Source organism: Bos javanicus, chromosome 17 (genome assembly GCF_032452875.1).
Source record: "Bos javanicus breed banteng chromosome 17, ARS-OSU_banteng_1.0, whole genome shotgun sequence".
NCBI lineage: Eukaryota > Metazoa > Chordata > Mammalia > Artiodactyla > Bovidae > Bos > Bos javanicus.
Window position 1 is genome coordinate 61965907 of NC_083884.1, and position 22798 is coordinate 61988704.

Genomic DNA, 22798 nt, shown 5'->3' on the forward strand with positions numbered 1-22798 from the left:
TTTTCTCAGCTATTTGTAAGGCCTCCTCAGACAACCATTTTTCCTTTTTGTATTTATTTTTCTTAGGGATGGTCTTGATTGCTGCCTCCTGTACAGTGTCACAAACCTCCATCCATAGTTCTTCAGGCACTCTATCAGATCGAATCCCTTGAATCTATTTGTCACTTCCCCTGTATAATCATAAGGGATTTGATTTAGGTCATACCTGAATGGTCTAGTGGTTTTCCCTACTTTCTTCAATTTAAGTCTGAATTTGGCCATAAGGAGTTCATGATCTGAGCCACAGTCAGCTCCCAGCCTTGTTTTTGCTGACTGTACAGAGCTTCTCCACCTTTGGCTGCAAAGAAAATAATCAATCTGATTTTGGTATTGACCACCTGGTGATGTCCATGTGTAGAGTCTTCCCTTGTGGTGTTGGAAGAGGGTGTTTGCCATGACCAGTGAGTTCTCCTGGCAAAATTCTGTTAGCCTTTGACCTGCTTCATTTTGTACTCCAAGGCCAAATTTTCCTGTTTCTCCAGGTATCTCTTGACTTCCTACTTTTGCATTTCAGTCCCCTATAATGAAAAGGACATCTTTTTCGGGTGTTAGTTCTTGAAGGTCTCATAGTCTCTACTGATACGGCAGGAAATATTCCATTTCTTGGGAGAAACTTTTTTTTATCACTCTGGGAACTATTTCACAGGATAAACTGAAAGAGGAGACACAAAAGGGAATTTTAAAGGTATCAAATACTGAACCAAAATAAAGGGCGATTCTGACTTTAAAAATCTTTTTGGTAGTTTAGTCACTAAGTCATGTCTGACTCTTTGTGACCCCATGGACTGCAGCCCACCAGGCTTCTCTGTCCATGGGATTCTCCAGGCAAGAATCCCACTGGAGTGGGTTGCCATTTCCTTCTCTAGGGGATCTCCTGACCCAGGGATTGGCAGGCAGATTCTTTACCTACCTGAGAAGCCCCTCAAAAAAGTTTTTATTGGATCTTAAATTGGCTAATGGTCTCAGTTCAGTCACTCAGTCATGTCCGACTCTTTGCAACCCCATGGCCTGCATCAAACCAGCCCTCCCTGTCCATTGCCAACTCCCAGAGTTCACTCAAACTCAAGTCCATTGAGTCGGAGATGCCATCCAGCCATCTCATCCTTTGTCGTCTCCTTCTCCTCCTGCCCTCAATCTTTCCCAGAATCAGGGTCTTTTCCAATGAGTCGACTCTTCCCATCAGGTGGCCAAAGTATGGGAGTTTCAGCTTCAGTATCAGTCCTTCCAGTGAATATTCAGAGTTGATTTCCTTAAGGATTGACTGGTTTGATCTCCATGCAGGCAGTCCAAGGGACTCTCAAGAGTCTTCTCCGGCACCACAATTTGAACCAGGCTGGAGAGATCATTACTAAACACTCTTTGCTGTGAGTAAGATAGTGATGGTAATTATTTATAATCATAATGGCAGGTATTAATTAAAAACTTCCTATGTATCAAATCCCACAAAAGTACACCTCTAAAAAAAAAGAAAAAGCGTACCTCTCAGGTCCCCAACTGCAGAGGATCAATCTATGCTGCCCCATTGTTAGAAAAATTAAGTTCATACACTTTGCCATAATTCAAACAAGTAAGCCTGGTGGGGGTTCCATAAAGAATGTCTTGTCCCCAGATTGTGCCAATTTACTGTTTCCTGTTGCCTGCTTGGTTTAGGCACGACTGCCCCAGGAGAGATATGATGATCTCTGCTCCACTTTTTAGAGACACCTCATTTTGGTAAGGCTCTCGAACTGTGGGAGACTTCTGCTCAGAAACATGACAGAGAGAGAAAGAAGCCCTGAGACAGGACAGCTCCCATGGAGCTGGGAGCCCGGAAGGCAGGTAGCTCAGAGAACTCCACCCTCATCTCTTCTGCTTTAATCTCAATTCTCCCCAGTTTTGTTTCCTCAGCAGGAAGTGGCCCAGAATGAGGACTCAGCTCTGGGCAATGAGGCATTTATGACTCGGGTGTTTCAGATTTCTTACGAGCATGACCATCATCCCTTACATGCTCTCTTCTCTGTTCTGAGTCTCATGAATTTGAGGTTGAACCAGCAGTTCTGAAGTGCACCACCCTCGAGCTTTGTGTCACCTGCATCTACCAGCTTTGACCAAATCATCAGAGTTCAGCTGACAAACACTTATCCAAAAAACTTTTGAAAGAAAATGCTTTATTGTTTCTTGTGGTCATATAAGCTATATAGATTTACAGCAGAATACAACAAAACCACAAAATTAAGAAAAGTATAAAGCTCACTCATCATACTATAATCCACATAGCCACTGAAAACATTGAGGTCTTCATGAAACCAACATTACAAAGGAAATTTAGGAACACTTGCTAAGTACACTAATATAAATATGGATATCTAGGAATAATATGAGAAAGCATATGTAACAGCAATGCAGGGAAAAACTATAAACTGTAGTTACAGAGTAATTAAAGAAGAAAATTAATGGAAAGAAGTTCCAAGTTTGTGGACTGGAATTGTCAATATTACATGGATGTCATTTTCCCTGAACTAATTTATGGAATTCTAATCAAATGCCTCCCTGTATTTTGGGTGAAAATTCACAAACTGAGTATAATATTAACATAGAAATAGACAGAGCCAAGAGAAGACATTAGTTTGGATAGAACAGAGTTTTCTACAAGACACTGAGAATTAATATCAGGCTATCATAATTAGTAAAGGTAATATTAAACCAAGGACACAAAAATTGATCAATGATATAACACAGGTTCACACACAGATGACTCTGGACATATGTCTGAAGTGGTTCTGCAGAACGGTGGGGATGGACGGTCCCTTCAGCAAATGCTGCCGGAATACCTGGCATCCACACAGCAGAACTAGTACAGACCACCACCTCACACCCATTTGTCTGTGTTTTGATATGATAGTCATAAAGTCTTGCCAACTTTACGTCTTGAAGCTTTCTCCCTGTGTTTTCTTCTAGGAGTTTTTCAGTTTCGGCTCTTATGTTTAGGCCTTTATCTATTCTGAGTTGATATTTGTGCAAGCTGGAAGAAAAGTTGTGATTTTATCCTTTTGCATGTGGATATCCAATTTTCCCAGCTTGATCTATTGAAGAGACTGTCCTTTCCTCATTGTATATTCTTGACAACTTTGCCAAAGAGTAATTGACTGTGTAAACAAAACACTGACAATAAAACAAAAATAGACAAAGGGGAACTAATCCAACTAAAAAGCTTCTGCCCAGCAAATGAAAAAACACAATGAAGTGAAAAGGTAATTGATGAAAAAGAATAGATATATGTATAGCTGAATCACTTTGCTGTACATTCAAACTAACAGACAATGTAAATCAACTATACTCCAATATAAAATAAAAATGAAAAACAGGCATAAAATAAAAGGGAGAAAAGGGAATGGAAATAGAGAAAATGATTACAATCCACTATCTGATAAGGGGTTAATGACAAAATAACGAGGGCCTTGGGCTTCCCTGGTGGCTCAGCTGGTAAAGAACCTGCTTGCAATGCGGGAGACCTGGGTTCAATCCCTGGGTTGGGAGACCCCCTGGAGAAGGAAATGGCAACCCACTCCAGTGTTCTTGCCTGGAGAGTCCCAGGGACGGTGGAGCCTGATGGGCTGCCGTCGATGGGGTTGCGCAGAGTTGGACACAACTGAAGCGACTTAGCAGCAGCAGTAGCAGCTACCATATGATCCATGTGGCTCTTCAATTGAGCAACTATTTACCAATTCAGTTAATCTACTAGTGACTGTAGCTTTATATGTAATTCTGAAACACTCTCAGAAAACAATACAAGCAGACCACCCACATGGTAATTACGTGTGATTCCAAAGTATCCTCTACGCATGAAGAGATACATGTGCTAAAGATAACACAGTGGTAACAAAACCCCATGGCGAGTAGAATCCCATTTTCAGAAAGACTCGACATGGACATGGAAATCGAGATACAAGAGACTAGAGAGTAAGGATCCAAGTTTTGAAGACACTTTGGGATTCTTCCTCTTGTTTAAAAACAACCATATTTCTCACTCTCATGTTTAAATCAGTGACCAAGTATGGTCCTCCCAGGTCCCTAGAAACAGGAGACACAGCCTGTCACACACCCCCAGGGTCTTCCGTGAGGCAGACCGAGTTAGAGAAAAACAAGGCCAAGACCTTGATGGTCATTTCTCTGGGAAAGGCAGGCGAGGCAGGGAAAGCAGTCTTTGGATGGCAAGTATGAATAAAGTAAGAGGGCTGTGGAGAGGAAGGGGTTTCCTGAGTCATCTGGTACCTGGTCCCAGCATGAGTGGGGCAGGGTGGGTTGTGGCTCAGACTGGCTCTGAGTCTGGGCAGTGGAGCAGAGAGGAAAGGCTCGACAGGTTTGCATGGGAAAGGCCAACAGGTGAGCTGCTGGCTGTGTCTAGGAAACAGCCAACCCCAGGAGGGCAGTCTCTCCAGGATCAGCAGGGCCCAGATGTCAAAGCCTCTGAGAACACAAATATACAAAGGATAAACACAGAAGCCCCGGCCAAGGAGCAGGAATGAGGGTTGAGATGGGGTGGGGAGAGGGTGAGACGGTGGCTTCATCTAGGAGCCACCTCGTAGGCAGTGACAAGAGAAGAGGTGATGGCTGAGGATGACCAGGATGGCACCTCGGGTCATCACAGCTAGGATTTGCTGAAGAGCCCACACCTACCTTGAGGGTGGTGGCAGAGGTGCTTGTGTGGGTCTGGGTCACTCTAAGGAGCAGATGCCAATGTGACATTAAATGTGGGAGCTTGTTCTTTGGGGAAACACCCAGGTGAGAGACAGTGATCAGGGATCTTATGGAAGCTGCGAAAGCTGACAACCCTGATCTAATCTGACTCTGGGTGAAGGCAAGAAGGAAGGACAGTTGGCTCTGCCGTCAAGACAAAGTCCAGCAAGGTCGTGGAGAGTCCTTTCACCAGTGTCCCATGTCGGAGCTTCCCCTGCCTCTCAGGAATGGGGCTGCCTGAGTGTCTCTGGCACCCATGATCATTGTCTGGGAGCTGCAGGTAGGCAGCGTGGCTTGGTGTCAACGTGGAGATGGATCACAGAGGGCAGTAGCTGGGACCCTCAGCCGAGTATGTTCCCTCCACTGAGGCTCTGCTATATCCCTTGTCATGGTCCCCAAATGAGAAACAGAAAAATTCAGTGTATGAAGACACATTGAGAGCGGCAACAAAGAGCAGGAGCTTCATAGCAAGAAGGACCCTAACCCTAACTTCACACTCTCGTCTCTCACTCATCAGGGGACTCTGAGTGAGTGGCCATGTCTCAATGTATTACAATGAGAATCAAAGTAAAACCCATCTCATGGGGATGCTGGAGGCCTCAAAGGAGGAACAGCAATATGGAGAAGCCAAAGACTGTCTTCCAACCACTTAGGTGACCAGTGACTCAGGCAATAAGAACATCTTGATCTTTTGTGTGTCCTTATGGGAGTTTTTCTGGAATGGACTTTTGTCAATGACACGTTGGTTTTGGTACCAAGGCAGGGTGACAATGGAAGTTGGTAAGCCTGCTGTCTAAGCCAGTGATTCATTCTGGGGCACACACAGGTATAATTCTACATATTCTAGTAACCACAATGAAAGAATACAAAGACTGAGATGAAACTCCATTTGACTAAGTAGCATTTCTAGAAGTTGTTATCTCAACATGCCATCAATATCAGGTCAGATAAGTAATGAGGAGGTGTCACTGGCACGTTCCAGGGGCTCACTGGAGACCCATTCTGATTCTTACAGCACGAATACCTCAGCCAGACTGTAACCTCCTGTGCCAGCAGCTGCCACCTCTGTGGCTCTCTACCAGCCACATTTCCAGTCGGGTCAGCCGGGTCCAGAATCACAGGCCTGGAAACAACAGTCAGAGAGGACAGGTGAGTACATGGGCTGTGTCTGGGGTGTTCAGAGCTCCCGGCAGGGCAAAATACCAGCCTGGGTAGACTGTTTCTGGGGGCAGTTGGAGGGCCCATGGACACCTCTCCCTGGGTTGTGACCTGGGTGCCTTGCCCTACAGTGGGCATTGAACACGAGGTGAAGGAGGCTTGCATTTGGGCCTGGAGAGACCCGGTTTCAATCTCACCTCTGCTCTTTAGTAGTGGTGTCTCTCTGGGCAGGTCACCTGAATCTCTAGTCCTCAGTATCCTCATCTGTGAAATGGGCAGATTTGAAAATCCCTGCCTCAAAGGATGCTGTATGAGGATCTAGAGAAGCACTTGACATGCTCCCAACAGTAACTGAAACATAATGAGGGGTCTATACATGACAGGTTTAATAACCAAAATTCCACTATTCTATCAGAGTGTTTTTGTCTTACAGCAAGCTCTTACTTCCTGGAAGCAATTTTTATTATTGCTGTAGCTATTGTTATGTCAGTAAAATTTCAGTTATTTCACTCATTTTCTGTAAAGGTTTGAACAAGCCCTTCTTTCTCCAAACCTCAGTTAATCTGTGTAATGGTTAGCACAGTGCCAGCCTCACAGGGTTGCGGGTTATTATTTAAATTTATTATTTAAATTGCATGGTAAGAGTAAAGCACTCAGCATGATTGACAATAGCTGATGATCAATAAATGTGGAACCCTATTTTTTCCTGAATTTCCAGGGTTCCACAGCTGTAATCAGCGCTTCATTTTATGGGGATCTAAGCCATGTGAGGATAGAGTACCTGGGTTTTTCAAGTTGTCTTTTCAGGCATTGTGTAATAATAGGGTTTTCAAAGTCATAATACTTTTTCCAGTAGATGCAGAGGTCCTGATGCTTCAGGACTAACTCCAAAACAGTCCGAAATCCTTCAGCTGTCTTGAATTTTGTTTTTGAGCCTTCCTGCTCCCAGGCATAGATAGTCAGCAACTCCAGGGCATACTGTGAGGGCAGTTTTTTCCCATGTCTCTTCTTACACTGAGAAGAGGAAAAAAATTAGAAACATGAATTTTTCAGCTTTTGTATGAACAGTTAATGAGTTAATGCCAATACTTCTCAAACTATTCCAGAAAAGTGAGGATCAAGAGACGATTTAAAACTCCTTTTATACCAAAACCAGACAAATACAGCACAAAAAAGAAAACGATAGGCCTGATTTATCATAGATGTGAAAATCCTCCACAAAATACTAGCAAAGTAAATTCTCCAATATATTATAAGGTCATACAGTATGATCAAGTTAGATATATTCCAGGGATGCAAGGATGCTTCAGTATCACAGATCAATCAATTGATACAGTTGTATTAAGAGAATAAAGGATAAAAAGCGTGTGACCATTTCCCCAGATACAGAAAAAACATTTGAGAAAATTCAACAGTTGTATGTGATACAGACTCTTTCCAAGGTGGGTATGGAGAGAACATAACTCAATATAAGCCGTATATGACCAACACACAGCTAATATCACACTCGGTGGTGAAGGCTGGAAGCTTTTAAGATCGGGAACAAGACATATACGCCCTCTCTCCCCACATTTATCCAATATAGTATTAGAAGTCTGTCCATAGCAATCAGGCAGGAAAAAGAAACAAAATACATCCAGAGCAAAAAGGAGGACGTTATACTATTGCTATCTGCAGATGACATGATATTATACATAGAAAACCCAAAAGACACCACCAAAAACTTAAGACAATCGAAGACTGAATGCAGGAATACTGTAGGATACAAAAATAACACATGGAAATCTGTTGTACCTCTATACATGAATAACAGACTATTGGAATGAGAAATTTAAAAACAATCCCATTTATAATTGCATCAAAAAGGATTTAAAAACTAGGAATAAATTTAACCATAGAGGTGAAAGACCTGTACCCTGTAGTGTATAAGACTTTGATGAGAGAAACTGAAGATGACAAAAATAAATGGAAAGATATAGTGATGATGGATTTGAGGAATTAATGTTAAAATGTGCAAATTACCCAAACAAACCATATGCGCATCGTCATGGCATATGATTTAGTGTTGCTGGGCCACGTTACTCTTCACAAGTGACAAAACAAGAGGTTACTTCATTTGCCCAAATTCAGACAGTCAGGAAGTGAATAAAAGAGTGTGGGTTGGGAGGCGGGGAGTAGGGGGTTAGCACTCATTAATTTATTGAATAATTACCCAGTGAGCACGTATTATGTGCCAGGCACTATTCTAGGTTCTGTGGCGACAGCAATGAATAAAATATACAATATTATAATGTATATTTATACAATATATATAAATAAAATATACAAAGCCCTTCTTTTGTGGACATTTTTAGTGGGGAGATAGACAATAAACAAACAAACAAGCTCATGCAAAGGCCCTGAGGCTGGAGTAGAGTTTCCTCCTTGGAGAACTAATGAAGAGGAGAGACCAGCCTGGGAGTGGGGGTGAGAGGGCAGAGAGAGGGGTTCGGAGAGCGTGAGGGCAGATCCTGTGAGCCTCCTGAGATTATGGTGGGGGGGAGGGTATGGGGGTCAGTGGAAGTGACTGAGACGGTAGCAATCGATGATAATGGGTTTATTTTAGATACAGGTCCAAGCCACTTGCAGACTGGTTGGATGGGTGTGTGAGTGGGTATGTGTGTGAAAAAGATAAGAAGGACCCATGGTTCTGCCCAGCGTAGCTGGAAGGATGGAGCTCTCGTTTCGTGATGTGGGAAGACTAGGAAGAATGAGATGTCCACTGGCACCCATCCCAGGCAGGCCCTACTTTTTTTTCTCCCTAACCTTTCCCCCTCCCTACACCCTCTACACCTCCACCTTCTTCCTTTCAGCCTTTCCTTCTTGTTTCCTGCCCTCTCCCCTCCTCCATGCCCTTCCCTCCTCTCCATCCGTCTCCATCCGGCTCCCTCCTGCCTCCCGCATCCTTTCTGATTCCTCCCCTCCTCCCTCTCTTCTTTCTTCTCCTCCCCACACCTCTCCCTGCTCCTTCCCTCCCTCCACGCCTCCCTCCCTCCTCTCCCGTCCTCACTCTCTCCCTTCCCCTCTTCCTCCTCCTCGGCTCTCTGCCCAGATGGGACCGGCCATACCTGTTGGTACCAGTGCTTCACCAGGCGGATGAGGCTCTTCAGCTTGGCCGGACGCTCCGTCAGGAAGGCTCTCTGCAGCTCCGTGAAGCAGGGGGAGAACTCGCCCTCTCTCCTCAGGTTCTCACACTCTTGGATGAGCTGGACGTAGATTTGAGGGTTAGGTTTGTAATCTTCAGTCACCTGAGCTATGGAGGAGGCATCCAGAACTTTAAGGCATCAGCTCTTCTCTTCTCTAGACAAGCTCACTGGCCGTAGGGGCCAGTGGGGAGGTCAGCAGGCCCAGAGCCAGGGGGCCTGAGGTCCATCCCCGGTCCTCCCTTCTCCCGCCTCTACTGCCGTCACCCATCGTCTCTCACCTGGACTCAGCAGAGGTGGCGGCACCCTCCTCCCTGGATCCTCCACAGCCCATACAGAGCCCTTTAAACCTGATCCTTCCACTTCTTGCTTCCTAGGACCTCTGGATAAAATTCCAAGTCCGCAAAGTGGCCCACACGGATGGTGAGACCTATCTCCTCCTTTGTCTTACCTCCTGCCTCAATCCCTTTGCCACTGACTCCCCTGGATGCTTCACTTCTTCAAATATGCCATGTTCATTCCTGTCTTTGCACCTGCTGTTTCCTCCTCTGGAACCCCCAGATCTTTGCGTGCTTGGCCTCTTCTCATCCCTTAGGCCTCAGGTCAGAGGTCACCTCCCTTGTTGCCCTGTCTGTGAAAGTCCTCTGATCCCCACCTCTCTCTTTTGGATCCCCATATTCGGTTTTTGTCAGAGCGAGTCATCATCTCATTCCTGGTGTTCATATGGTCAAGCTCCAGGAAAGAGGTTCTCTGTCTGTCTCATTTAGGCCATGGAATATGCCTTGTGCCTCCAAGGTACACAGCGGAAATTGAACCTCAGAGATGTATTGCTCCCTGTCCCAGTGATCTTGCAGATTGTCTATAGATGCTAATGCTCAGGATAAGTTTGCTGAGGTTCCTCATGCTTTGAAAAATAGATGAAATTAACATTCTGAGTTTACATCAGATCTATGCTGCCTAATTTTGGGGGATGGGATTTATCTATTCTTGGGCTTCCCTGGTGGCTCAGATGATAAAGAATCTGCCTGCAATGCAGGAGACCCAGGTTTGATCCCTGGGTGAGGAAGATCCCCTGGAGAAGGGAACGGCAATCCAGTCCAGTATCCTTGCCCAGAGAATCCCAAGGACAGAGGAGCCTGGCGGGCTACAGTCCATGGGGTCACAAAGAGTTGGACACAGCTGAACGACTTGAAGTTAATTTATTTACAATATTGTGTTGGTTTCAGGTGTCCAGCAATGTGATTCAGTTATAAATAGATAAGATATACTATAAGATACTGAACATAGTTCCCTATTGAAAGTGAAGTCACTCAGTTGTGTTCGACTCTCTGTGACCCCATAGACTAGCCTACCAGGCAACTCCATCCATGGGATTTTCTAGGCAAGAATACTGAAGTGGGTTGCCATGTCCTTTTCCAATAGTTCCCTATGCTATTCAGTATATCCTTGTTGGTGATCTGTTTTATGTGTAACTTCCTCATTTTTAGTAAGGTAAGGTTCACACACTTTGGCATAAGTAGAACTAGTAAGCCTGGCTATAATAAACAAACATACAAAATGTGAGGGAGCACAAAGGGTTAAGGGAAAAAAAATGAGCCAACTGGGAATAATGGAGGATGTCACTGTAGAAAATCTGGACCAGAAAGCCAGTAGTTAGAAAAGACAGATAAATCAAGACATGGTCCTCTCTCCCAAGGAAAGTATTCACATTTCTTAATATATGTGGGGCTAGTGTAGACTGAGTGACCACAAGTAGACCAGATTTCAACCTCTCTTAAAATACTTCTTGTTCCTGCAGAAGGCAGCCTAGCATCCATTGTGCCTTAGAGAAAACAGGGTGTTGTCAGTACCATCCCCCATGAGCTCAATTTTCAATATATTCTTTTGATCCTGAGATGCACAACAGATAAAGCTCTGTAAGAGATCAAGAGGAAGGTAAGTGAGAGGTACCAAGTGAGTCCAACAGGCTATAAACCTGTCACAAGGAGGTTACGGATGGTAAGAGTTTACACACTTATCCCCACTATTCAAAAGTAGAGTGTTCCTGTGAAAGTTTTGTTAAGTCAAAATGGTGTAAAACAAAGTAATTACCTTAGGACACATCTTATTAGGGATGCACAAAAGAAACTGCGATGAAGCACAGATGCTCACAGACACAGTTCAAAGTTTGGCGATACGTGTATGCTTATAGCTGATTCACGTTGTTGCACAGCAGACACTAACACACAGTGTAAAGCAACTACCCTCCAGTTAACAGAAATCCTATGATAAAACATAATGGGAAAGAATGTTTTAAAAAGAATTGTGTGTGTATGTATGTGTGTGTGTGTATATACATAAAACCAAATCACTTTGATGTACAACAGGAATCAACCTTGTCAATCAGCTATATTTCAATATAAATAAATAAATAAGATGAAAAAAAGAAACATCTTACCCCGAATTTGTACCAATTTGCTGTTTAATATTGTCATGGTGGCTGAGTATGACCCTAATTATCTTGCTCTGAGAGAGATACTAAGATCTCCTCCCCGTGTTGACGGGATGTTTTAAAAGGCTCTTGAACTGAGGGAGATTTCTGCTCAAAACCATGAAAAAAAAGAAAGAAAGAATCCCTGACATAGGACAAAGGCTGAAATACCTTGTGACTGGGAGTACTTAGCCAGGGCATCAAAGGCGGGCAGGACATCAAACTTTACCCCCTGGCAGAACCAGGGGGACCTGAGCACGAAGCTGAGAGCACGCCGCTTCCTCTTTCGCTGCTTCAGGACCTCAAACTCCACTTCAAATGTTTTCTGTCTTTGATAGGCTTCCAACCGTCTCCTAATTTCCTTGATGAATCTTACTCGGTGCTCAAAGTTTTCCTGAAAACTTGTGAGATTGGTGAGGAAGACGACAAGGTCAGCATCTGAGAGGTCCTTGAGGGTCGTGCCTTTGCCTGAGGAGCCACCCTAAAACAGGTGATGAGAATGAGAACTGACATTTATCATTTGAGAAGAGCCTCCCTAAATAAAATGCTGAGAACAATCACTAACATTTTGAGCGCTAGCCACTGCTCTGAAGGCATCAAAGGCTGTAACTCCTAGAATGCTCACAAGAACTCTGGGATCTAGCTACTGTTACTATCTGTTGTCATCTTCCGGATGGCGAAACGGATGCTGAGAGAGATCATGTATCAGTCAAGTCACACAGCTAGTAGGTGACAGAGATGCTGTTCACACCCTGGTTGTCTTTTTCTAAAGTCTGTGTTCTTTACGTCTTGTAATTTATGACCTTATGTGATTAATACTGTAAACTGGCCCATGGCTGACTTTACTTGATTTGCTGAAAATTCTGGATAAGGAAACCAAGGTACAGAGAGGTTAAGTGACTTGCCCAAGACCTCACAGCCAGCAGGCGCTATTTGCTTTCAAAACCTATACTCTTAACCAGCTCATGACTCTGCAGAAATGGTGAGACCCCAGCCTGGTCAAAGATTAGTGAACTGTAGATACTGCCAGGATTCAGATTGCCTAGATTCGTGACCTAGGTGGTTTATACACTTCCCCAGGACATTTGTATAAAACTTATAGTTGGATGCCCTCTCCCCAGAAGCTATTTTCACAAGTGTGGTTATAGTTTTGGCATGGATAAATCAGAAACCACCAGCCCTAGAGACCTCAACCTCTTGCTCTCTGTCTGTCTCTGTGGAAACGCTTGCTCACCAGCCCCGCTTCTCCCCAGCCAGGCAGTTCTAGACTCACCTTCACAACTTTGGACACCCGAAAAGGGTGGACGGCCTCTTGGAAGCACGTCTCCTTCAGGAAAGTGCAGATGATGTCAATGGCTTCATTAACCTGCCTTCGGAACTCCTTGTGTGGCAGGAGGTGGTCTTCGATGAACTCATCCAGTTTGTTGGCTTGGGTTTTTCTGAGTTTCTTCATGATGTTCAGGCAGGAAGGGGCAGAAGAACCATTGAAGGGAGGCAGAACTGGTAGCCTAAACCTATTAGCTTCTGTCTTTTCTGCTGCCTGGAACTAGGCTGCCGTGAGTTTCATTTCCTTGAAAAGGCAGAGCCTTGTCAGAATCTGGGCTATCATTTCGTCAGAAGGGAGGAGCCATACCCTTGTTCTTTGCATTGAAGAAATTAAGTGTCTCTTTGATCCTGACCTTTGTCTCCCACCTCTTTCTCTTGTTTTCTGAGACTTTTTGTTTTTAACCAGCCCCTTAGACAGCAGTCCCCAACCTTTTTGGCACCAGGGACTGGTTTCTTGGAAGAAGATATATGAATTCTTGCAGGGGGTTCAGGCAGCAATGTGAGCAATGGGGAGCCCCAATGAAGCTTTGCTTGCTCGCCAGCCAATTGCTTCCTGCTGTGTGGCCTGGTTGGGACCCCTGCCCTAGAGCATTAGGCCTTTCTTGACACTATTCTGAAAATGTTGCTTTTTTAACCCAGGTTAGTACCTCACCCAAGAGAAATTATAAGTAAAAACATTTTGGGAGATTTCTTTTGTCTTTTTTGGTTGCCTACCAAACTGTTTTATAGTCTCCTGTAATCTTTACAGCACTACCTGCATATTTCAAAAAGAAAAATGCCAGGAAAATAAGAGAGTGTAAAGACCATCTAGGATCCCAAACCTCAAGAACTACATCTATAAGCATTCTGGTGTAGATCTTTTCAGATATATATATATATATTCCCCCCCACCACAGGTTAACGGACAAAGTGTCTTTTTTTTTCTAAATGACGTTGTCCTGTACTTTCCCCCCTTTTTGATTAATAGACTTTATTTCCTAAAGAGGCTTCAGGTTTACAGAAAAATTGAGTATAAGTACAGAGTTCACTTGAAGCTGAAACTCCAATATTTTGGCCACCTGATGTGAAGAGCTGACTTATTTGAAAAGACCCTGATGCTGGGAAAGATTGAAGGCAGGAAGAGAAGGGACGACAGAGGATGAGATGGTTGGATGGCATCTCCAACTCAATGGACATAAGTTTGGGTAAACTCCAGGAGTTGGTGATGGACAGGGAGGCCTGGCGTGCTGTGGTTCATGGGGTTGCAAAGAGTCAGACACAACTGAGTGACTGAACTGAACTGGACAGAGTTCACTTATGTCCCCATCATTTCCCCTATTTTTGACTTTGGTGTGGTAAGATGAACTGATATTGACATGTTATTATTAAACAAAGCTCAACGTTTACTCTATGGTTCACTCTACATTGTACATTTTATGACTGCCAAAATCATGTCTTATCTCCACCAATTACGAAATCACCCCAGAATGTTTTCACCTCTTGCTCCACCAGCTCATCTCTGAGTTTAGATATTTCTCCTCTTCTAATATATACATTCAGTGCTAAAAGTTTTCCTCTAAGTGCTGCTTTCATCGCATCTCAAGATCTTAGTTGGTTATTTTTTTTCCTTTCCTTGAGTGCAAAATAATTTTTCCGTCTCTTAGAGTTTTGGACCCATGTGGTAATCTCCAAAGATGCTGGAATTCTCCAAGTATCTTTCTTTTCCTCATTTCTTGTTTAATTCTATACTTTATGCTGTCTGTTCTTTTGAATCTGAGCCCCATCCTGTGGGCTCAACAGTGGTCTTTCTTGGTGAATGTCCCACGTGAGCTGGAGAAACATGTGTATTTGGCTGTTGGGTGAAGTGGTCTGTAAGTGACAGTTAGCTACTTTCTGAATCACCCTTGTCTTAGCCAGCTCATCAATTAATTGACACTCCTCACCTCTTCTGTGTAAATATTGACATGCCTAAGGTATTTGGAACCATAAAAGGGACGGGTATCCAACTATGTGACACTCTATACATCCATTTGGAATAAGTGTTTATCAGAGATTCTGTTTGCTCCCAAATGACTTTGGGGCAATCATACGTATTAATGAAATATATACTTTTGAAAAAGTATATGTAAACAAATCCTTGTTGTTGTTCAGTCGCTAAGTCATGTCTGACTCTTTGCAACCCCAGGGACTGCAGCACGCCAGGCTTCCCTGTCCTTCACTATCTCCTGGAGTTTGCTCAAACTCATATCCATTGAGTCGGTGATGCCCCTAGTGCAAAAGAGATCTGTCCTTAGAAAACCAGCACTGAATTCTTTGGCAAGATGTAATAAAGCCAAGTTCCGTAAAACATCGCATAGAGTTAAGTATGAGTGAGACAACTGTGAAAGAACTGAGGGCATAATTGGAAAAATCCGGAATTAGGCCCTTAAGCCTTTGCAAGTGGCTTTATGTTCTTGTTTCCTTTAAAGAAACAGGCACAGGAAATCATAGATGGCTCATTCTCGTGTGTTTTATGTGAGACAGATTATACGGGATTTTAGTCAGGGGGTCTGCCTTCAATGGTATGGTCTAGGTCTTCTTTGAATGACTGGGAAATGAAGGCACATTGTGGGCCTGGGGAACCCAGTGAGAGAATCAGGACACTCTGATGTCCTGCCTACAGAATTGAAGACCCATAGGAGGAAGAGACTCGCTCAAGCTCAAGAAACAAATTTGGGCCAGAGCCAAGCAAAATATTACACCTGTTACGAGCATGGACAACCATTTCTGTTTCCATGGTGCTTGGATTATTATTATTAATTAACCTTATCAGGAAAGGCCCCTGGCAAGTCTGACTGAGCTGAAGTGGGGCCAGCCCAGGGGGTTTCAGACCCTGGGTGTTTAACCCACTTGGCTTGTGCCCAGCTTTCACCAGGGGCCACCAGCCCCTTGGCCTTCACCTTTGTCAACCCAGAGGGGAGACCAGACCTTGACAACTTGGTCTCACCCATTTGAGGTCTTTATTATTGCCCCCATTTTCCAGATGAGGAAACTGAGACTCAGAAAGTTTAGGTTCCACAGCTAGGAAGTGACAGTCAGGATCTGAATGTTACACTGAAAAGATTAAATAGCTGGTGTGCTTTCCTGGTCAGGTGATTTTCAGGACACAGCATCCCCTCTTTGATATATTTGGTTTCAGTGGGGAAAAAGAAAATTAGCCAAGTTAGGTGTACTGATATATATGAAAACTTTCCTCATATGTATTCATCTCAGCCCATTAAGGGTGTCCTCATGCCCAGGTAAGGAGATGAACCATTTTAGAGGCGGAAATTAGGCTTCTTCTTTTCAGCTGCTCAGGACTGACCGATAGTAGATGCTGGGTGTAGAGTGCTGTGTTGCAGGACATAGATGCTGCTCGTAGGTTCTGTGGGAAGTGAGTCAGTTCAGTCACTCAGTCATGTCTGACTCTTCGCGACCCCATGGACTGCAGCATGCCAGGCTTCCCTGTCCATCAGGAAAGTGGAGCTTGCTCAAACTCACGTCCATCAAGTCGGTGATGCCATCCAACCATCTCATCCTCTGTCGACCCTTCTCCTCCTGCCTTCAATCTTGCTCAGCAGTAGTGTCTAGTGGTGCACCATGAGCACAGGAAAGAGAGTGGTAACTCGGGTCTCCTGCCATTCCTGAGAGAGCTCTGTGGCCCTAAAGGGCACCTCTCTCCACCTGGTGGCAGCTGACGGGATTGGAGGCAAATTGACGGACTTTTAGGGCAGAGGTTTGCAAAGTCATGATGGAGGTGGGAAGACCAAGCCATCAACCAGGAAATGTTTTCAAATATACCTCCCGTCCCCAGGGTGTAGCAGAATGTGAAGGGAGCAGAGAAGGTGGCAGGGCAAACACAGTAGTTTGAAAAAAAAAAAAAAGAATCTCCCCAGGTGATTCTAATATGCCAGCTTCTGTCCCCAACCTCGAAAACCACCCTTTTGGGGATGAGAAAAGGAAACTGCCTCAAACTTGGCATGAAGAGAAGTTTCCCTTGGCTGGAACTGTCAGCTCCTTCTGAGAGGTAACCAACCTTCCTGATGAGTTGCTTAAGCACTCTTGGTGTGAGCTGAAAAATTGCACTTGCAGGGAGTTTCCAAATCCTTCTGAAAAGTTAGTTTACTTACTAGCTCACATTCAGGACCATTGAGAATCTCAACTGAGGGATCCTCTCTGAAAAGGCTCACCACAGGATGGAAAGTGCTAGAATACAAAGGAGGTATTTGGTGAGTTGCCTTTTTGGATTGGTGCGTTAAGAGCAGTGCACGCGGAGTCTACTGATCTAGCTCCTTTCCTGGCATTGCAGCCATGAGACCCTGGGTGTGCCATTCCCTTCTCTGGACTTTGGGTTATTCATCTGTCAGATAAGTGAGTTCACTGAACTAGACTCTGGCTCAACTCTATGGTCTCTTTCAGCCTTGACATTATCTGATTCTACAACCACTAGGGGTTTTTCCCCAAGGCTGGGCTAGGTAGGAGAAGAGGAGGATGTCCCCTTCTTATTGAGTGGACACCAGCAAAAAGCATTCTTCCAGGAGGGTGTGAGCTCAGCCAAGTTGGCTGGAGCCTACCTTTCCAAGATGAAATCCACCAGAAAGCACACTTCATGGGCTCGGGGACCACATCTGCCTTGTTCACTGTTGTAACCCCAGGGGCTGCAACACAGTAGATGCTCATTAAATACTGACTATCTGAGTAGGCATCATGCATGTCGGCAGGAAGAGAAAGCTTCCAGAAACCAGAGAGGACAAAAACCCAGGCCACCGGTTTTCCTGGATATTCCTACTTTATTTTTGGCTACATCATCACAAAGAAAGGCGATGGGTAGTTCTGCATGCACCAGAGGGCGTGTGTGTGTGTGTGTGTGTGTGTGTGTGTGTGTGTGTGTTCAAGGCAGGGAGGTGCTTACATCTGTCAGGGAAGGGGCGCGCCTGGACCGAGGCACTGTGAGCTAGCCGCATGCTGAGTCCAGCGCCAATACCAGCGTTAGGCCTGGGCGACACAGCCAGCATGCTTTCTCCTAAGGGCGAACCGTGAGAAGGAGGTGGGCTGAGAATGGGCACCAAGGGAGCCCCTGGGGAGAGAGAGGGTCAGCAGGGAAGATGGCAGCCAGGAAGCTGCTGGCCATTGTAGAGAAGGCGAGCTGCCTGGCATCTAGAAAATGGTTATTCAAGGCAAGAAATCAATGCCTTCCAATGACTTGTCAAGGGAGCTGGGGGTGGAAGGCCCTGAAAGGGAAGGTTAACAGGTGTGCGTTTGGAGACAGCGAGAGTGTAGTGTCCATCTGGCTACTTCTGTAGATAATGGTGGGGTTTGGGAGAGAATGGGGTGATTTTCATGGAGGAAGACTTACTGGAAATGGGGGGTAAAAATCCAGCCTTTCTCGCAGGGCACTGGAGATGACCTGGACTCAAATCTTATAAAGTTTGACCTCATTGCCTTTTCCTCCTTTAAAACAATTAAAAAAAAATTTTAGAAAGACTTGAACAATCCAGGATGGAACAAAAGCCTTTGGTGTCAGGATCTGTCACTTTCAAACGCTTTATGTGCACGATGGTGTTTTATTCTCCCAACACAATGAACAGGGTGCAAGAGATAAAGAGACAGAGAGAGACAGAGAGACCAGAGACGATTCTGAGTTAGAGACAGGATACAGTCAGAGAGAGAGAGAGAGTGAGGGGAACGGGTCATGTGTTCATTTAACTAAGAGCCAAGGAAGGAGACTGGTGGCTTCTATAGAGAGGCCCCCTGGAAACCAGGGCTCTGGTTTGAACACCTTCTGCACCCACTTGGGGAGGTCAGGGGCTGAGAAAGGCCATCTGAGCGGAGCATCTACACAGCTTGCTGGATGCTGCCATGCACCCGGGGCAGTGCTAGCGAGCGGCCCAAGGTCCAAGTACACCCGGCTCTGCCAAGGGGAGAAGTGGTTACAGAAGCAGGGACCTAAGTGGTAGTTCAGGATTTTGCCAGTTTCTCAGCATTTGCTCGTTAGGCTGGTGAGAGGAGGTGAGGAGGTGAGCCTGTGTTAAGATACACGTTTTTGCTTTTGCTATCCTATCCCCTCAGAGAAGGGGAAAGAAGAAGGGGCGAGAGGTGGGGGCGGAGAGAAGAGATAAGGGGGTGAGAAGATAAAGATGAATGTGGCATCGGGCGAAAGGAAGGAGGAGAAGTGGGAGAGGGGTGGTACAGAATGGGGGCTAGTGTCTGCTAGGAAGCAAATAGGGAACATCTTGAAAGAGGGGACTACCCAGTCCCTTGGAGTATTCTGCAAGGTCATTTCTAGATGCATCTAGAGCTGGGAAGTGTGTTCCTAGTCACCGGAGAGTTTAAACACGGGGGTCTGTTTTGTGGCAATTGAGTGCATGATGTGAAGAGGTGGTGGGGGGGAGCTGGGATGCTCCATTTCTGTCCCAGAGCTCATCCTCATGACCTTGTCTGGCTCTGCTGACAGCTGAAGGTATAGGCGGTTGGATGTTAGGTGTGTCCAAGGCCAGGAGGGTCTAAAAACAGTCCTAAATGATGAAGAGCCTCTGTAAGTCACCCGGGCTGAGAGGTTGTTAAACGAACAACCTCCTTGTGAAACTCTCCTCATCCCTACGGCTCCATCCTGGAGGGATCTGAGACAGGCTGGATTCAGAGCCCGCATCGCAGCATCGCGGAGAGTTGAAGTTATTGGTGGCAATGTCCGTGGTGCAGGGGAGACCTCAAAGGCAGGCTCCAGGAAGGATGGGTGGGGAAGGTGTCGAGAAGAGAGACAAGAATGTAACGGGCAGCTGGGGCAGGCTAGGGGTGGGGGTGAGGGGCACAAGATCGGGGCATGGACCTGGGGACCTGGGCACCACCCTAATCGCTCGACACGTGGTTCTCATTCTGTAGCTGGTGCCAGCGTTCGATCTTCTTGTCCTTGTTTTTCAGACACTCGTACCAGTGTTTTAAGCGCTCTCCCTTGGCCGAGATCCCCAGCTGGCAGCCTCCTGGAGGACAAGAGGGGAAGACAGGGGCAGGTGGTCAGAGTGGAGGAATGCACAGGAATCTCATTCTAGACCCAAGTGTCTAGTTGGGGGAAAACCTGCCACCAAGTAGTGACCACCCACCCAGCCAGCCACTTGGGATCCACCCTTTCTCCTGGAAGTTGTGGTTGTGATGTTATTATTACCACTGGTTTTCTTTGTCTACAGACTCCCTGCTTAAGAACCTGCAATGGCTCCCTACTGTGGCATCAAGTCATAACTACACTGTCTATTTTTCAAGACCTTCTTTATTTTTTTAAAGTCTTCATTGACTATGTTATAATATTGCTCCTGTTTAATGTTTTTAACATGTGGGATCCTAGCTCCCTGACCAGGGATCAAACCCACATTCTCTGCATTGGGAGGTGAATCCAGAGAATTCTTAATCTCTGGACCACCAGGAAAGTCCCTAAAGACCTTTTTAAAATCACCACTCTGCTCACTGAAATTCTCTCTCACTACTTCTGGGGACTCATCATGCATTTCCAAGGAGTCTGTTTCATCACCCTGCTCAATCCCACCTGCACTCCTTTGCTGGAGCTGTATGCATTGTCTGGAATTCCCTCCCTGCTCCACAGGTAATGATGGTGCTTCCTCATTATTTGGAGGGGGACTGGGAACAATAGAACCTTCATCCTGGACTTGCCAATAGCCTAAGGAGATGTCCTCTGCACCCTATTTTCTGCGGAGGCCACATACTCCTCTCCTCTGCAATTGTTTATTCCACTGGAGGTGATTTGTTCAGCAAAAAAACAAATCATGATCCAATCTTCCCAGCTTTGTAACCCAAACTGGACCCAAATGAGGACCCTGGGTCCTGACTTTGCATTTGGACAAAGTAATTGCCAGAGTAAAGCAGGGTCCTCAAAACTCTGCATCCCTGGGTAAGGCTCTCTTCTCCTGGGAGGATAGAGGATAGCATTTTGCCTGGGAGCTGGGAGCACTCACCAATGTAATCATTGGACTTGCCGATGTCATAGTCCCAGACTGAGATGTCCAGTGACTTCTTCGCCAGGTCACTGTGTTTGATGTCATAGAAAAATTCCTAGACGCAGCAGAGGAAGGTATGTGAGTGACAGGGTTCTCTGAGTCTTCAGCATCAGGAGCTAAGAGGCTGAGTCCAAGGGTGCATGGACCAAGGGGAGGCCCTTGTATTGGTTATTTGGAATCAAGGGGGTCTTTACCCTAGGCCTGATAATCCCCTTTCAACAAACACTCTGTATAACAAAGCCCCCAGGCCCTATAATTCTCTTTTCAATGATTCTGCTTGAAGTTGGGAAGACTGGTGGGGTTTTTCTAAGAAGGCTGATTCTGGTCACATTTCCTTGAAGGTAGACAGACATGAACTCAGTCCTTACATTCTGATAGCTTCTGAAGTGGTTTTCCTTCTTCTTCATCATTCAGAGATTAAAGGTAGTTGAGGTTTAGGTGTTTATGTTTTCAGATAACCTGATTTTTTCAATAACTCTTCTGCCCAATCATAAAATTCACTCATGTTCACTTTTAAAACAAACACGGAAGCAACCCTGGCCCCCCTACAAAAACCCAAAACCAAACTTGTAATCTATCTACTCAAGAATGACCACAGTCAACATTCCCCATGTGTGACCATATTGGTATATGACTTAAAAAAACAATGTGAATATTAATTTGAATTTTGTATCATATGAAATATTCAAATATTAAATTATAGAAATACCATATGAATATACTGTACTGTGGTTTCCCTTTTCCATTTTATAAGGGATGGTAAAAACCAATTTTGCATGTTAGCAGTTTTTTCTACATCACTACTTTATTCTTTATTTATTAATAATTCTTTTTTTTTCTAAATCACCACTTTAATGGCTTCGTCTACCAGCTACGTGGCTGGCCTGTAACCTAGTGCCCACGAGTTGAGGATTTAGGTCCCTGACAAGTCGCGGTGCGAATACAGAGGAAGGAATGCCTTAAATGGGCATCTGGAGAGTGGCTTTAGCTGGGGCTGGATGCATTGGATGGGTCTGGGAGTTGAGGGAGAGGGCAGTGCCAACCGGGTGGCTGGTATGGGGGACAACTGCTCCTATTTATTTCCTCAAATATCAGTATTATACACAATTAGAGTTGGTAAAGACATTCTCTCTCCAAACACAGCATCTTCCCTTTGACATTCCAAATCTATAGGCTTTGTCTTAGGCTTGATTCCCTCCAGTGATGAAGAACTCATTCTTTCTTCTTTAGATAATTCAAGGTGATCTATGAAAGAAAGCTTTTTCTAAAAAAAATGTGCTTTACAACTTTCTAGCCGGGAATTTGTTCCACCTTCACATATACGAACTATTACAGCATATGACAAAAAATGGGACAACCATACCTCATTAAATTCAGGATTCAAGGTTTTCTTCTTAATTTGAGTCTTGTGTTTGGCTTTCTTTCCCATGTCTGGTTTCAGCCAGCTGAGAGGAGACATAAGAGGCTATTATGAATTAAGTTTAATGAATAGGAATAGCCTCCTGATGACCCTAAATGTCCAACTAGTATCAGGAGAATAATTAATTAACAGATCAGAAAGTGAATCAACATTAATAATGACCAGTGTGCATTAGAGCATTTACCTGGTGCCAGACATTACCTAAGCACCTTATGCACATTTAATCCTCAACAAACCCTAGATGGTACAACCGCCCGTTTACATATAAGGAAACTGAGGGACCAGAGAAGTTGAAACATGTGCCTCCAGTCACACAGCTGGGGGCTCAATCCAGCTGTTGCCTCTGGAGTCTGTGCTCTTAGCCAGGACTTTCTCCCAGTGGATCACTAAGAACCTGGATGACGGTGTCTGGGGCTTCACTACTCATTACCTCTTAAGCTGGGCATCTGTCTCACTGTGTGACCTTGGGCAGGTTCTTTGCCCTCTC

General features: G+C 45.0%; 2 protein-coding genes across 10 annotated transcripts in view; both read right to left on the bottom strand.

Annotated features, from left to right (window-relative positions):
* Positions 1–13136, bottom strand: part of LOC133228423 (2'-5'-oligoadenylate synthase 3-like) — a 28340-nt gene extending 15204 nt beyond the window's left edge. The window contains 5 exon segments of the mRNA XM_061383852.1: positions 5680–5878; positions 6695–6927; positions 9021–9205; positions 11737–12046; positions 12839–13136. Coding sequence (XP_061239836.1) covers positions 5680–5878; positions 6695–6927; positions 9021–9205; positions 11737–12046; positions 12839–13018 — 1107 coding nt within the window. The 5' untranslated portion in view covers positions 13019–13136.
* A 4522-nt stretch (positions 13137–17658) lies between these two features.
* Positions 17659–22798, bottom strand: part of RPH3A (rabphilin 3A) — a 293375-nt gene continuing 288235 nt past the window's right edge. For all 9 annotated transcript variants that reach the window (XM_061384969.1, XM_061384968.1, XM_061384970.1 and 6 more), the window contains 3 exons: positions 22255–22336; positions 20850–20946; positions 17659–19865 (listed from right to left, as the gene is read on the bottom strand). In XM_061384969.1, coding sequence (XP_061240953.1) covers positions 19735–19865; positions 20850–20946; positions 22255–22336 — 310 coding nt within the window. In that variant the 3' untranslated portion in view covers positions 17659–19734. The remainder of the gene's footprint in view (positions 19866–20849; positions 20947–22254; positions 22337–22798) is intronic.